Source organism: Poecilia mexicana, unplaced genomic scaffold (assembly GCF_051168715.1).
Source record: "Poecilia mexicana isolate PSO_F unplaced genomic scaffold, ASM5116871v1 scaffold_15, whole genome shotgun sequence".
In the NCBI taxonomy this organism is placed as follows: domain Eukaryota; kingdom Metazoa; phylum Chordata; class Actinopteri; order Cyprinodontiformes; family Poeciliidae; genus Poecilia; species Poecilia mexicana.
The window spans coordinates 23306090-23320404 of record NW_028263384.1 but is presented as its reverse complement, the minus strand read 5'-3'; the positions used below and the strand labels follow the sequence as shown (position 1 = coordinate 23320404).

At 39.9% G+C, this 14315-nt stretch overlaps 1 protein-coding gene across 1 annotated transcript in view; it reads left to right on the top strand.

Annotated features, from left to right (window-relative positions):
- The window catches only part of tacc2 (transforming, acidic coiled-coil containing protein 2), a 61074-nt gene extending 49250 nt beyond the window's left edge, over positions 1–11824 (top strand). Inside the window, exons 13-22 of the mRNA XM_088012922.1 lie at positions 635–788; positions 1790–1939; positions 2263–2355; positions 4572–4718; positions 4814–4890; positions 6532–6575; positions 8001–8161; positions 9651–9757; positions 9998–10118; positions 10917–11824. Coding sequence (XP_087869048.1) covers positions 635–788; positions 1790–1939; positions 2263–2355; positions 4572–4718; positions 4814–4890; positions 6532–6575; positions 8001–8161; positions 9651–9757; positions 9998–10118; positions 10917–10982 — 1120 coding nt within the window. The 3' untranslated portion in view covers positions 10983–11824. The remainder of the gene's footprint in view (positions 1–634; positions 789–1789; positions 1940–2262; positions 2356–4571; positions 4719–4813; positions 4891–6531; positions 6576–8000; positions 8162–9650; positions 9758–9997; positions 10119–10916) is intronic.
- The last annotated feature ends 2491 nt before the right edge of the window (positions 11825–14315 follow it).

The following is a 14315-nucleotide window of genomic DNA, read 5'->3' as shown; positions in this document are numbered from 1 at the left end:
TATGCATTTGAAAACGGTATATACCAATATATTTATTGGTGGATTATTGAGTGTCCTCACCACTTATTGGCTCAGCTGGTGAAAATATGTTTAAAAAAAAGCATTGAAATAAATGTAGCATGTCACACAAAAACACACACTGTAAATTTAAGTTATTTCAGTGGGAAAAACATTTCCTCGACTCTCTTTAGAAAAGTAAAGTATAACTCATCATGGTTTAATTCTGCGCTATAAGTTTTTATTTTTTTTTATGCCTTTACCAGGAAATACCAAAATCAGTCATCATGTACTCTACTTAATTAACAATAATTTATTTTGATTAATTTTTATGGCAATATTCAATTTTGTTTCACTGAATATTTGTACTTTAGTAGACTGGATTTAAATAATTTTTACTACCTCTACATTTATGGAAAAAAAAAGTTCAACCAACCAACTTTAAATCAGTAACGTCATAATAGTGTGAATTTCATTAATATTTTTAGTGTATGGATCAACAGTCTGGGTCGAATACCTAATACATTTTATTTGGTAAAATAAAGTATTAATTATCACTTCTGTCTATTGTATATAGACATCTCACACGCTCCCTGACACTTTTACTCAGACCTCAGATTGTTGTCCTTCTGCACAGGAGTTTTGAGGAAATGGAAGCCCAGATATCTGCAGGCATGAAGACACCGGTGTTGAGCCCGCGGCCCGGACCCGAAGGTTCTGCTGGAGATAAGGGCAGGAAGAGAGAGAGCGATGTCCTCAGCCGGACACAGAGCATAGAGAGGGACGAGCAGGTGAGACCGGGGCTCTTGGTAAACAGCTAGCACTGATCACATTTGTTATAAAGAATAAACTAGGTTTCATTTATCTGTGTACTCATCATCATGTATGGGAATTACAGATGCATCTCAGTAGATTCTGTAATAAAAGTGGAATTTATTTTAGTAACTTACATGGAAAAGTGAACTTTGAAACCCTCCACAAAGAGAGTAAACCACAAACTTTTGTTTTTTTTAAAGCTTGATGTTCAGAGTGCTGTCAAATATTTTCATTGGAGTGGAAGGAAAAAGTCCTGGATGTAGACTACAACTGTACTTCTGAAACAAATTTGTCCATATGTGACTTACTTGGGCTGCTTCTGCTCAATTCTCCTCTGTTCAGATTAAAGTAGATTTTGTATAATCTGTATTGGATTCATTTGAGTATTGAGTATGTACTGTATGAACATGGGCATACTTTTTATTAGACTAATATTTTTGTTTTGATTGGATCTCACAGGGCTAATGGTTATCCTTGTGTCTAGTGCACCTGCTTCTGTCATTTTACCCTTCCACTAAATTTTCTATTAAAATACTTAGATACAACACTCCATTGACAGCCTGGTTCTTTAGGAATTTGCTTTTGTTGCTAACTTTAATATTTTTATTTTGTAATATTTAAAAAAACAGTAACCTGAATTGTAGGTTTTTTTATTAGGTGTAAGCTGCAATCGTAAAAAAAGAATCTTCTAATTTAAATTCCATTTTATTGAGATGCACCTGTATGTCATGTTTTTATTTAGTTGCATCTTACTCCACGTTGTTGTTTAATCAGAAATGAGCACCTTTATCCAGAGACTTTATCCCAAGACTCGAATCACAGTGATTCTCCAAAAATCAGCCCCATCACACACTTTCTCCCAGCTTTGGTTCAGGAAATAAGCTGCCACTCAAACACTCAGCGCTTGCTTTGCTGTGCTGTCCCGTCCCCCTCCTCCACCCCACCCCTCTGCCCACTCCTCCTGGTGCCCCTGTAGCCCTCTGGCCAGGGCCCCGTGGTGGCCCCTGCTCCAGCCCAGGCCATGCCCCTGTTGTTAGACAGGCTGTCAGAGTGTGAGGACCCCCTGCAGTACCTGGAGCCTGACCTGGCTGAGACCAACCCAACCGCATTCGCCCAAAAACTACAGGTGTGTTGCCCCACCTCGACGAACCTCGAAGGTCCTGGCTCTGGGGAGGAAATGTGACTGTGTGTGTTTTTTGTTTCCACATCGTTCCCATTGTGTCAGCGTACTTCATCCCTTTCATCTTTTTATGTTTCCTCCTCCCCGTACTTGCAGTTTTTGGCTTGCTGCGTGAAGTAGATTAATGATTGGTAAAATGCAGACGGCAGCAAATGTGTGCTCTCAATTCAAGTCTTTGTATGTTTCCCTTTGCTCTCTTCAACCCTCCTCCCTTACCCCGCCGCCTCCTCTCCCCCTCTGATATTTGGCCCCCCCTGTGTGCGGCCAAGGAGGAGCTGGTGCTTGCTGCCCTGAGGCTAGAGGCTCTGCAAGTAGCCCAAAGCATCTCTCAGTGCCCCTCCCTCTCCACTGTAACCCCCCAGGTACTGCGCTGAGTCAGCCTGCACCTGCTGTATTCAGTGTGTGTGGGTGAGCGTGTTTGCTGCAGAAAATAGGCATCTTGAATGAGTGATTAGGGAAAAGCAGGTGTAGCTGAAGTGGGTCATTGTAGACTGCGGTGTTTGCATGGGTGTGTCTCGGCTTGCCGATCGGCCCCTTCGGCATGGCGGCTGTGCTGCAGCATCCACAATCCCGGCGCCCCCCTCCACATGATACCGCTAACGATGCTTAACGTGTCCGGCTCCCATTCAGACTGGCAACGAGCTCCTCCAGGTTAATACTCAGTCCAGTGCCTTCCTTGCCCCCCTGCGTTGTTTTCTGCCTGTTGCCTGTTCATGAGAGGCTTACATCAGCATGAATGTGACTGGGGATGTAACACGATAACCTAAAAACCGCAGCTGCACAGTTACATGGCTGCAACTCTCCCTGGTGTATTTGATCATCCTCTGTTTCAAATCTCCAGTCACATTTACGTTTGTTTTTTTTTTTTTATTTTCCCCCAAACTAACAACACAAACGCAACACAGAATATTACAGTGCAGGGCAAAAATCTTCAAAACCTTTGAAATTTATCAGATTTTGTTGTTTTACAACTGCAAAGCTTAATTTATCCTTTTTGGGATTTTATGTGGCCAACACAAGAGGGTAACTATGAAGTGGATTAAAAAAATTCTTTATGGTTTTCAAAGTTTTTGCTAATTGAAATTAAAGCTGTAAGCAGCGATTAGTAATCAATTATTGTATCGATTATTTTGTTGACGAATCAGTTAATGGGATAAAAGGAATTGGCACATTCTGCAGATTTGTTAACCACTGCTTAAGCCTCAACATCAACAATGAAGCAAAGGGATCCAAAGGGATATATTTTGTTGGAACTGAAGATGCAGCTGAGTTAGGATATCTGGAAGGGGAAAAATCCTTGAAAGAGTCAGAGTAGGATTGGTTCCCAATCTTGTCCCTCCAAGTCTCATGTTGTTGCTCCACACGTTTCAGTCTCGACTCAAGAAACCCAGCACACGGCGGTGGAATATCAACGGTTCACCCTTACTCAAAGTAAGAGTAACAAGACACCCTGTGATCTGTTCTTACCCAACTAGAGTGCAGTCCAAGTATTTGGGCAAGAACATATTTTTCATTGTTTCACTGATCCAGTTATACAACAGCACACTGGATTCAATGATATGACCATTGTTATATCTTTTTAGTTAAATTATCTTCTTAAAACATATTTCTCTTGATTTGAATATTTAGAAAATAAATGAGCACAGTAGATTTAAGCTGTTTGCCTTTCTCTAAAGTTCAAAATGAGCACTTTGCCCCTTCTGGTTCTGAACTACAGAGCTGCTACAATCTAGTCCAAATACATCCAGACTGCACTGCAGACTTGAGCCTCAGTAGATCATAGATGTGCTTCATCTAGACAGCATTTTATATGGAGATGCACTGATCAGAGTTTCTACTATTTACCTTAATTTAATTAGTCGTTCGTTTTATATGAGAGTAATCCCATTACTTCACGAGCCAGACACAACACTTAGCTCCATTCCTTCTTGCTGTTCTCTTTGAGCCCCCACCGTTTTATTAAATCCTCCTTTAATCCAGCTCTTCCGATGACGACTAAATCCTTTTATTCCAGGCCAAATTTTAGAGGTGAAATAGTATATATGTTGTCTTAGCTTTACAGACCCATGCACATCTTGGAAACTTTTCAAGTTTTTAGTGAAAACTGTGAAGTCAGACCAGTTAATCTTTTACAACCAAACACTAACGGGAATGCCCCTGCTGCCCAGTCCCGCTCCCTTATCGTCCATCTCTATTTTACTATCTGCTGCTGTGCTCCTTCCTTCTTGTCTTGCTCAGTCCAACTCACATTCAAGCTTCTGCAAGCAGCAGGCGCTCATGATCGCTCAGCCGGGGCCAGCATCAGCCAATTACGCAGTAATTACTGTAGCGATGAAGGCTGTTTCATCCAATCATGTAGTGGCCGACCGAGTCCTCAGAAACATCACCAGCTTTGCAGCATTCGCCAGCAGAGTTTTGCTGCGTGGAACAGATTTCTGTGGTTCCATGCTGCATTGAGGTCGTGGTTCAGGAAACCTGTTGGGCCCGTGTGCGAGCCCCTGCATCTGGTCTGGTGTCTAGTTTGTAACTTGCCATGTTTCCGTTCCTTTCCCTGCTCTCCTTTGCTTCCTGGAAGCAGCACCGGGACATGCTGTCTTCTGTGGAGAGCTCCATTCCCAAGAGCTCGCTCTACGCCAAGACCACCAGCAGCAGCAGCTACATCGAAGGCGAGAGTCCGCATCTGCCAAGAGATCTCGACCAGTCGTTGGACATCGCACGAGAGGAGGTTCCCTTCTATTTCTTTTTATTCATTGAGTGGTAAAAGTCATTTCATTTCAACGTCTAGAGCTTTACTTAAAAGTGTTTGCCCCTATTTCATAGATTGTGTCAAAAGAGAAAGAGGTTCTGGAGTGGCAGAGGAAGTACGAGGACAGTCGACAGGAAGTGGTGGAGATGAGGTAAAAAGAAACATTGAGTTGTTGTCAAGTCTATCACTTATAGATATCTAGCAAATGTCTTTGTCTTCTTTTGAACTTCTTACTTGGTTTATTTGAAACAAAGACACCTTTGGGTCCAGAATGGAAAACCAATTAAAGAGTACGCCAGTCTGCGCTGAGCGCACATCAGACTGATGTGCTTTAAGATGTTTTAGATAGAGAAGATGACTAAATAATTAATTACTGTAGATATTGTTACACCAAACCTGCTAACAGCAGCTCTAAACTCACCCATAAACAACAGTCAGCAAACAGCTTTAGGTTCAGACAGGAAACTGGATATAAGCAGCATTGAAGCTTCTTGTCGGTTAGCAGGTGGTGAGTGTGAGTGCAGCTGGGTCATTTAGCCTGGATAAGACAGAGCTTACCTCCTTTAACTGATTGTGCTCTGGATAAGGAGGAGCTAAGAGACTAAGAGGGAGGCAAGGCTAATCAATCCTCTTACCCCGTACAACCTGTTTTACTGGAACAGTCAAAAATGGTCCAGTTATTTCTAAAGAAACAATGCAAGCATGAAGAAATCTATCATACATCACAGGTTAACCTACTTATTTTACTTTTAGTAAGAATTTAGATGCTTGTTTTTTTTTAGAACAGGCACAGATCTACAACAGACAGAGAAGTCTATGATGTTCATGGCCTACTATAAAGTTTTTTGTTTCAGTTTTTATTCACAAATTAGCTCATACGAAACAAACATTACAGACTAGCAAACAGAAGTATTGATCTACGAAATAAGCGATTAAATAAGCAAAAATAACAAATGACCACAATAAGAAAGAGAACAAGAATAAGAAAGAGTGTGAAAGAAAAGAAAACAAATTAAAATGGATACATTGGGTAGATTTTTATTTTCTTAGAAGTTATTTTCAGATTTTTGGGGCTACTGTACATTTGTACACATGAAAATTGTCTGTTATGTCCTTTTAAATTGACAACTGAAAATGTGGTTGCATGGCTTGCTGGATAGCTTTGAGTGACAGTCAGGAACTAGTTTTATTGGGACTGCAGGGATTATCATTTTAAAATGCTTTGATTGGACTGGACCAAGGCTTTCTAACATTGTACTCCAATTTGTTCGATTCAGGATGCTCCAGCTTCATGTTGATGTCATTTTGGACATTTAAACATCTCTGTAGTTTCTGCAAATTGCTGTGTTATGTTTTGCTTTATTACATGGTTTAAATTTTTTGATAGTTATTGAATAAGTGAGTAATGTATTTCATTAAATTGAGATAAGGGGTTGGATTAAATAAGTGTTAATTTCTTCCTACTCCTTTGCAAACAGAAAAGTAGTGGTAAACATTTTTACCGGTTATGTTTGCACATTTTCTCTGTCCTACTGATTGCTTTTTTTTTAAACCTGTTTGAAATAAATAAATCAAATTATTATTTACTTTTAATTCAATAAACAAAAAGTTAAAAAGACATTTCGACCAACATTAAGTGTGCAACTGCACTCACAGACCTAAATAGTGAATGAAATGGCATTTATATAATTTTCTCAATTTTATTGCAATCCGAGCCTTTCTTTACGTTACTAATATTGCACACACTGATATTGTGTTGACAGTAAATTTGCAATCATTTTTTTATCTGTAGGAGGATTGTTGCAGAGTATGAGAAGACTATTGCGCAGATGATAGGTGAGTTTTTCCACTTCCTCACTTAATGTAATCATTGACTCCAAGTGCACAATTTAACATGCATCAGAAAATCTTTTTCATCAAACTCTGGTGCTTTAATTTGCTCTCTGGTGTCTTATTGAAGTTTATAGTTTTTACCCCGCCGCCTCTGATTTCAAATGGTTTACTTCAGAAATGCAACAGTCAGAGTTTTCAAGTTTTTAGAAAAAGTTCACCTGCTAATACCAGTTTTAATAATTTGCAATCTCTCTTTAAGAACTATTTTAGAAAAGAAAACATTCAAAGTACGCTCTAGAAGACCATAATTTGTTCATAGTAGCAGCCTTCTTTCCTGAGCAGCAACTTCCACACCCAGGTGTTTCTCCTTGATTTATTTAACTTCCTATCAGTCAGTCATAATCTGACTTATTGGTTCATCTCTAGTTTAGCTTTGTTAATCTTGTGCTGCGGCAGAGATTCTGACACCGGTGATGGTGGGAACCATCACAATTATCCATTGACGGCACCCTTGTCACCACTTTGCTCACTTTACATTTTCCCTGCTCTCACCTACATCCTTTTTTGCCAACTTCAGACGTTCTTGAATATTTGGCTTGTGCTGCAGTCTTAAGTTAATGTCTTGCTCTTCTCAGAACACGCCCACTAAAAGGCCATAATCTGTTTCTGTTCAAGTCTAACGCTCGGCTCTCTCACATGTCTTGACCCTCCCGGTTTGACTTAACACACTCCCTTCTTTTCTGTTCTGCTCCCATCATTGCCCCTTACTATTTGATAACCCTGACAGGCATGCCAGGTGAGTAACACAGAGCCGTACTTTGCTTGTTTGTGTCAGCTCGCGTCTCTCCATCCGTCCGTCAGAGAGGGGAGCAGGTGTGCTCCTTTTCTTCATCTCATCTAGTGGCTTTTGTTTGTCCATTCTGTTGCATTTCACATAAAGGCTAAGACTTGACTTTTTTATAGATATAAAGGAAAGAATCTGTCAAGTTGTTTGTTTTGAAAATAATACTATATCAATCTGAGTGACACACAAACAATGAAAAGATCTTAAAGATGCCTCGACGCTTGACTGAAGGTGTGTGCTAAAGCCACTCAAGCAGCTTTACTTATTTGCACAAGTAGATCATCTACTGTAAGTTACTTAAAAGACAAGCGAGTGTCGCTCTAAACAAACCAAGCTACCAAGCTTTATAAAACATAGCTCTCCTTTTTGATTTCCTCATTGTGACATTTTGTTTGCATGCAATAAAAATAATGATTTTCTGAAGTAGAAAAATCACTCTAACCCTCAATTCCACTTTGTTGCATTGTAAAAATGGTGTATACTTTTATGTATGTTGTGGGAAGATGTTTGTACCTTCCACGTCAGCATCTCTAGTGGATAGACTGATGATTTAGGAAATCTGTGTGTGTGTGTGTGTTCATTAGAGGATGATCAAAAGGAGAAGTCTCTGTCCCACCACACCATCCAGCAGCTGATCATAGAGAAGGATCAGGCCTTGGCTGACCTCAACTCTGTGGAGAAGTCCCTGGCTGACCTCTTCCGTCGTTATGAGAAGATGAAAGATGTGCTGGAGGGCTTCCGCAAGGTGCCACACTAATTACTCAAAACTTCTAAGTCAAAATGCCCTTTAAGCCACTTTAAACATCACCCTTCACAGTTATTAGCACCCCTGATAAAAATTCCTATATTGGTAGGATAATCTCAGGCTGAAAATTTGACAAAAATCCAGCCGTTGGTCATTTAAGTTAACATGAACTTTATAATCAAATCCAACAGAACATCTCAAAATGGCAAATGTTACCATGTAGCGTCACAGATAATCTCATCTTGTAGGTTCAGCTTTCATGAGACGTCATGAAACAGGAAGTTACATTAGAAGGAGGCTGAGGGATTGGTCAAAATTGAGCCGAGTTGCAGTGATTGGTCAGAAAAGAAGTGAAAATCACAAGTCCGTACAAAATTTGTGAAAATGGAGTAAATTTGCATTAACAGTTGCGATCGCAACATCACAACATTCTGGAGGGACAGATTGACGTTAGAACCTCCTAAAATATGTCCCATAGTTGTAGCTCACATAGTGTGAGGTTTCCTATCTTCTCTTCTGCTCCATTCAGAGGTTTTCCGTATGAATTAGGTCTAAAGATGAAGAAGGATGAGTTTTCTTTCTAGTGAACCACTTCTGTGATGTTTCAGTCACCTGTTTTGGAACAATATCTCACCGAGAGACACAGTGTTGACCCATTCCCTGTTTGAGGTCACCAGATTTTTATTGAAAATGTCCTGAAATAAATTGAAAATGTGTTCATGCGGCCGTACACTAAAAGTTTCCCCGAACTCCCAAAGAGAAGCAGACCTGCCGCATCACAAATCCTCCAACTTTGCTTGAGAGGAGGCACAAGTTCACTTTGTGCACATCCAAACAGTGTTTTTACACAAAACCCACCTGGGGGTGTGTGTGGAGGACACACATCGGCAGCGCCTCGGGTCGCCTTGTCAAATCATGCATGCGATGTTGAGGTGCACTGAGACAGAACAGATTATTGGACTCCATCCTTGGACAGTTTTATTAGAAGCATCAGCACCTCTGAAGAAAGCACATTTAAAAAGGATTGCCGTGCCTAGAAGACGAGAGCCTTTGTGGGCTGTTTGATAGGTAATAATAGGGGCGTATTTTATGACATGCATTTAAGACGGCTGATCTGACCAAAGCAGTTGGTTTCGATCAAATTCTGAGAAGTATTTTGGCAAACTCCTTGTTTGTTACAGAGACTTGCTGACCCCAAGATGTCACTGCGAGATCTTTCTTCCATTACTAGACACAAAAAGTATGCCTCAGTTGCATTTATTTAAGCAGATTTGTGTGAGTGATGATGTGAAAAAATTCTTCCTCCACTTTTTCCTCACAGTTAATGTGCCTAAATTAAATATTGAATTTAGAAAGCAATTTCAGGGTAAAGTTATCCCGCTACAATGAAAGATTATTTCGTTTTAAGGCTTTTTAGACATGGAGAGGTAAGTGTGAAGGGTAGTGTAGTTTAAGGGCAAGACATTTAAATAAATTTCTCTCACTTTAGAATGAAGAAGTGCTGAAGAAATGCGCCCAGGAGTATCTGTCCAGAGTCCGCAAGGAGGAGCAGCGGTATCAAGCTCTGAAGATCCACGCTGAGGAGAAACTAGACAAGTGAGTATAAACAAATTCAAATTATAATGAGTTTCTCACCTCACAAAAGACTAAACCACAAAAAGCTCTAGGCGTCCAACCAATACAAGCTCCCAAATGTGCTTTTTATAATAGGTTAGTTCCATTTCTTCTGTTTTTGAGATGCATTACAATCTTTCCTGACTTCTTCGGAGTGGTATTTATCCCTTTACAAGTACTGAAGGGTAATTGTATTGTTTTATTTTCGCTGTTCATCTCCAGAGCCAACGCAGAGATCGCACAGGTCCGATCCAGGGCCAAGCAAGAGCAGGCTGCCCACCAAGCCAGTCTGAGGAAAGAGCAGATGAAGGTGGACTCTCTGGAGCGCACTTTGGAGCAAAAGGTCAGCGATGAGAAACACACTAACATTAAAGAAATACTGTACCAAGAGTATTCATATCCCCTGAACTTTTTACAACCTCCTCAATGTACTTTATGACCAGTTTATGTTTATATTGTGGATTAAATAAAGACATGATTTGAGCATTTTGCATAAATAATACCATCCTAAATGTCTGATGCACAGTTGCTGCTCAGTACTTTGAAGAACATCTTTTTGCTGCATTTACAGATTACAGAAGCTTTTGGCCATTTTCAGACTCGGTCACAGTGGTGGAGCGCATCTTTGGATATTAGTTTCTCAATTGGATTTAGGGTTTAAACTTTAACTAGGCCATTATAGCACATCAATATATCCAAATCATTACATTATGGCTCCATGGTTAGGGTTATTTTCCTGTTGGCAGGTGAATCTCTACCTCAGTCTGATGTCTTTCGTAGATTGTTAGCAGTTTTACTCTCAAAAGCTTTCCCGTTCCTGATGAAAAAAATGTTTCATAGTGAGGATGCTGTGTTCAGGGTGAAGCGTCTTGACAGTGTTGCACCTTTCATTGGCATTTTGAATGACCGGAGGATCTTCTTCCACGTGTTTGGTATTTCTCCCCTCCCTGCACCTGACCCAGATTTACCATTTTACCTCAGCTGCTTGTCAGATAATTGCTCTCTATGCAGTTTAGGTTAACAGCCGTATCATAATAGGTCTACAGTTCCAATTTCTCAGAAAAGTTGAACCCACATGAAGACAAAGACTCTGTGTATACACAGTCCAGGTAACTTAATGCTTTTACATTTTTTTTTACAGAACAAGGAGATTGAGGAGCTGACAAAGATCTGTGACGAGCTGATCGCCAAAATGGGGAAGAGTTAGCAGCCACGCCACAAGCTAATACTTTATGAACACAAAGTGTATCACTGTTGCAAGAAACGATGGACGTTTTAAGGCCAAAGAGGTCTTGGGGTTTTGCTTCCTACTGAGTCTCCACCAAAATGACCTCCTCTTATTACTCTGTACATTTTTTGATGTGTCAGTGTACTGTACTGTATCAGGGGTCTGGTTTAAAGTTTTAGAAAATCTATCATATCAGTGACGAGTGTTGCGTGTGTGACTGTGTGTGTACGGTGACGAAAAACTGCAAGGATTACTCGTGGGTTGAGTTTTGTGTTTATGATGTTGCCATGACAGCCACTGAGGGAGAAGACTGTTTACCCGCTCCTGTTAGTTTCTCCTCTTGATGCAAGGTTAAGGTAGATTTTGAAAAAATTTAGCCGCAGATGTTTAGATTTATTTGTACAGTCTTGAAACACTTAGACACCAACCGTCATGATAGTGTTGCATGTAAGAGAGAAAGAAAACCTTGTAATGTTATTGTTTGTATATACTGTATTGTGGAAAATCCAAGTATAAAACAAAAGACTTGTCTGCATTTTAATGTAGTTACTATATAAGCCTCACCCTGCTGCCCTCATGTAAACATTTAAATATTTGTTATACTTGTCATAGCTTTTTTTGATGAAATTGTGGGACTTTGTTATTTTATTTGGGAATTTATTTTGATATAAAGCAAAACTAATCATCACTGTATTCAGTTGTGAGCAGGAGTGATTTAATTTTTGGAGGACGACATTCATAATTTTCCACTGAGGAATAATTCCTCTTCACAGCTACTGTACAGCATCAGCTTACAAAGTGCAATAAAAGATGGCAATACAGCTGAAGGTTCACTCTGGTCTTCTTCATCTTTAGCTCATCACTTTACTGCTCTGGGATTTTACAAAAATGTATAAGATTTTATTTGACTTTCACCCTGTGTTCTTGAGGAACACAGACACACATTGATACATCAATGGACTCATGGATCAATGGTTTGGGCCTCTGGTTAATATGAATAAAAATAATTAAATAAAAATAATCTTCTCTTTTGAGCAGCAGACATTAAAAATGTAACAAAAATTCATCCTTTAGTTTGAGGACATATATTCTGTGGTGGAAACAAATACGGAAAAAATGCACATAAAAAGCACACCCTGGTAAATTTGATCTGGAATAGCCACTGGAGATTACAGCATTGGGATGCACAGGGCTAATTGTGAACTACAAATGGTATCAATAGTGAGAATTATGACCTGTGATAGTAACAGAAAAAAACATTCACAATGAATCTGTCTGTGGACTTACAGTTTTAATAGGCATGGACCAGTAGAAATGCTCACAGTATGATAATTGTGAGAAAAAAATTCCACAGTTTCATGACATTTACAAAATATAATCTAGATGTTTTTAATAGACACTTTTCACAGTGACGTCAGACGATGGCCGCCATAACTCAAAACTGGGTATCTTTACTTCCGGTGTGATTTTGCCTTGGGAACCAAGCTGAAAAATTCCCGCATTCTCATAATCTTAAGGATATAATAAAAGGTAAGTTTAATAATAACAGCATTTAAGTGTAAGATAGCTGTTATTAATTATTGTAAATTCACCATTCTCTAACTGTGTATAAAATAAACAGCCTCCGATCGGAGAGTAAACCACCTAGCAGCAGCTTTAGCCACATTTAGGAAAAAATATACTCTCTGTCAGTGCTGTAACGTTTAGAGGTTCACTTTCTGTATTTTATAAAACAGTGTTTACGTGTCAGATAACCGTTATTAGTCATTGTCAATTTACCATTCTCCAACTGTATGCAAAGGAACCAGCCTCCGATCATGAGTAAACCAGCTAGCAGCAGCTTTAGCCACAGTTAGGAAACATACATACACCGCCGCCTGTCAGTGATGTAACGTTTAGAGGTTCATTTTCTGTATTAATGGAAAATAAAGGACAGCTTCCAACAACGTTGTTTAGAATAGTATTTTAAATATTCTGGGGCTGATTATGTATCTCTTCTCATTTCCAAGCTCAAATGAGCAACTTCACGTTCAAACACAAGTCCCCCAAAAAACGCGACCGCTGAATCATTATTTTTTATGAGTTTAGAAAAAACAAGACAAAAGCCACAAATAACAGTTGGGCTTGACGACATTTCTGTTTTTCCAGCAACAAAATGCGCATCTCCATGCACTGTTCATGTTTCTGTCGCTGCTAACCGTCACAGAGTCTCTCCCAAAGACGCACAGAAGGAATAAAAATGCACAGTGATAAATAACTTTAATCTGATTACTGGATTTGAAATACGAACTCGTTAGATTATTCGTTACCGAAAAAGTGGTCCGGTTAGAGCACATGTGTCAAACTCAAGGCCCGCGGGCCACTTGTGGCCCGCCATGTCATGTCATTTTATGCCCAGCATTTTATAGGCTGATGATTGACTTAAAATAGGTTTTGAGCACGAATTGACTACAAACTACATCTCCCACAATGCATTCCGATTGTTACCAGCCAATATCACGGGTTCTCGCCACTAGAGAGCAGCAGAGTCACCTCAAGCTGCTTATTGACTGAGACATCGGCAGGTCGCGCTAGACTTTTTTTGTTATCCGTTATCTTGACCGACAACATAAAAAACAAACAAACAAAAACTGGTCCTGTACTATTTTTATCTGTGAAATTACATAATATTAACATCGGCTATTTAGTCGCATTTTATGCGGTTTAGTTAATATTCACCGTGAATCCAGATCCCATCAAAGATTAAGCAGATAAATGTATCTAAATTTTTCTCCGTAGTGACAAAAACCACTGACTGGCCCCAATAACTTATAATAAATTAAGCGACTTCACTTAAATTAGCATCACTTCACCTGCTGGGGTCTGAACGCACTTCCTCCTGGTTCCCATCTGCAGAAAAATCTGCGCTAATTCATTAGTCAGTTGGATCTGTCTGATCCAAACAAATCAACTGAACTCTGTCTGTGAGTGTTTTACCCTGTGCGGTCCGGATTATTTATTTATTTATTTGGCGTGGTTTCGCTTCTCCGAAACGGACAGATGTTACGTCTGCAGCTCCTCCAGAACGCCGCTCTCCTGGGTAACGTGAACCCAGAAAGCTCCATTTGTTAAATCCGCTGGATGAGTTACTTCCAGCGGTTTCTAATTCTTCGCAGCGGCGGAGCCTCGTCCGCAGTGGTTGAGCAGCGGACTGCGCATGTTACAGTCTAATTAACTTCTGCGTCGTCATTTATTTCCTCAAGATAAACTGCTGGCTCCTCAAATGGATTAACACAACGGTGATTTCTCTTTAGTTTTCTCTGATCTGTAATG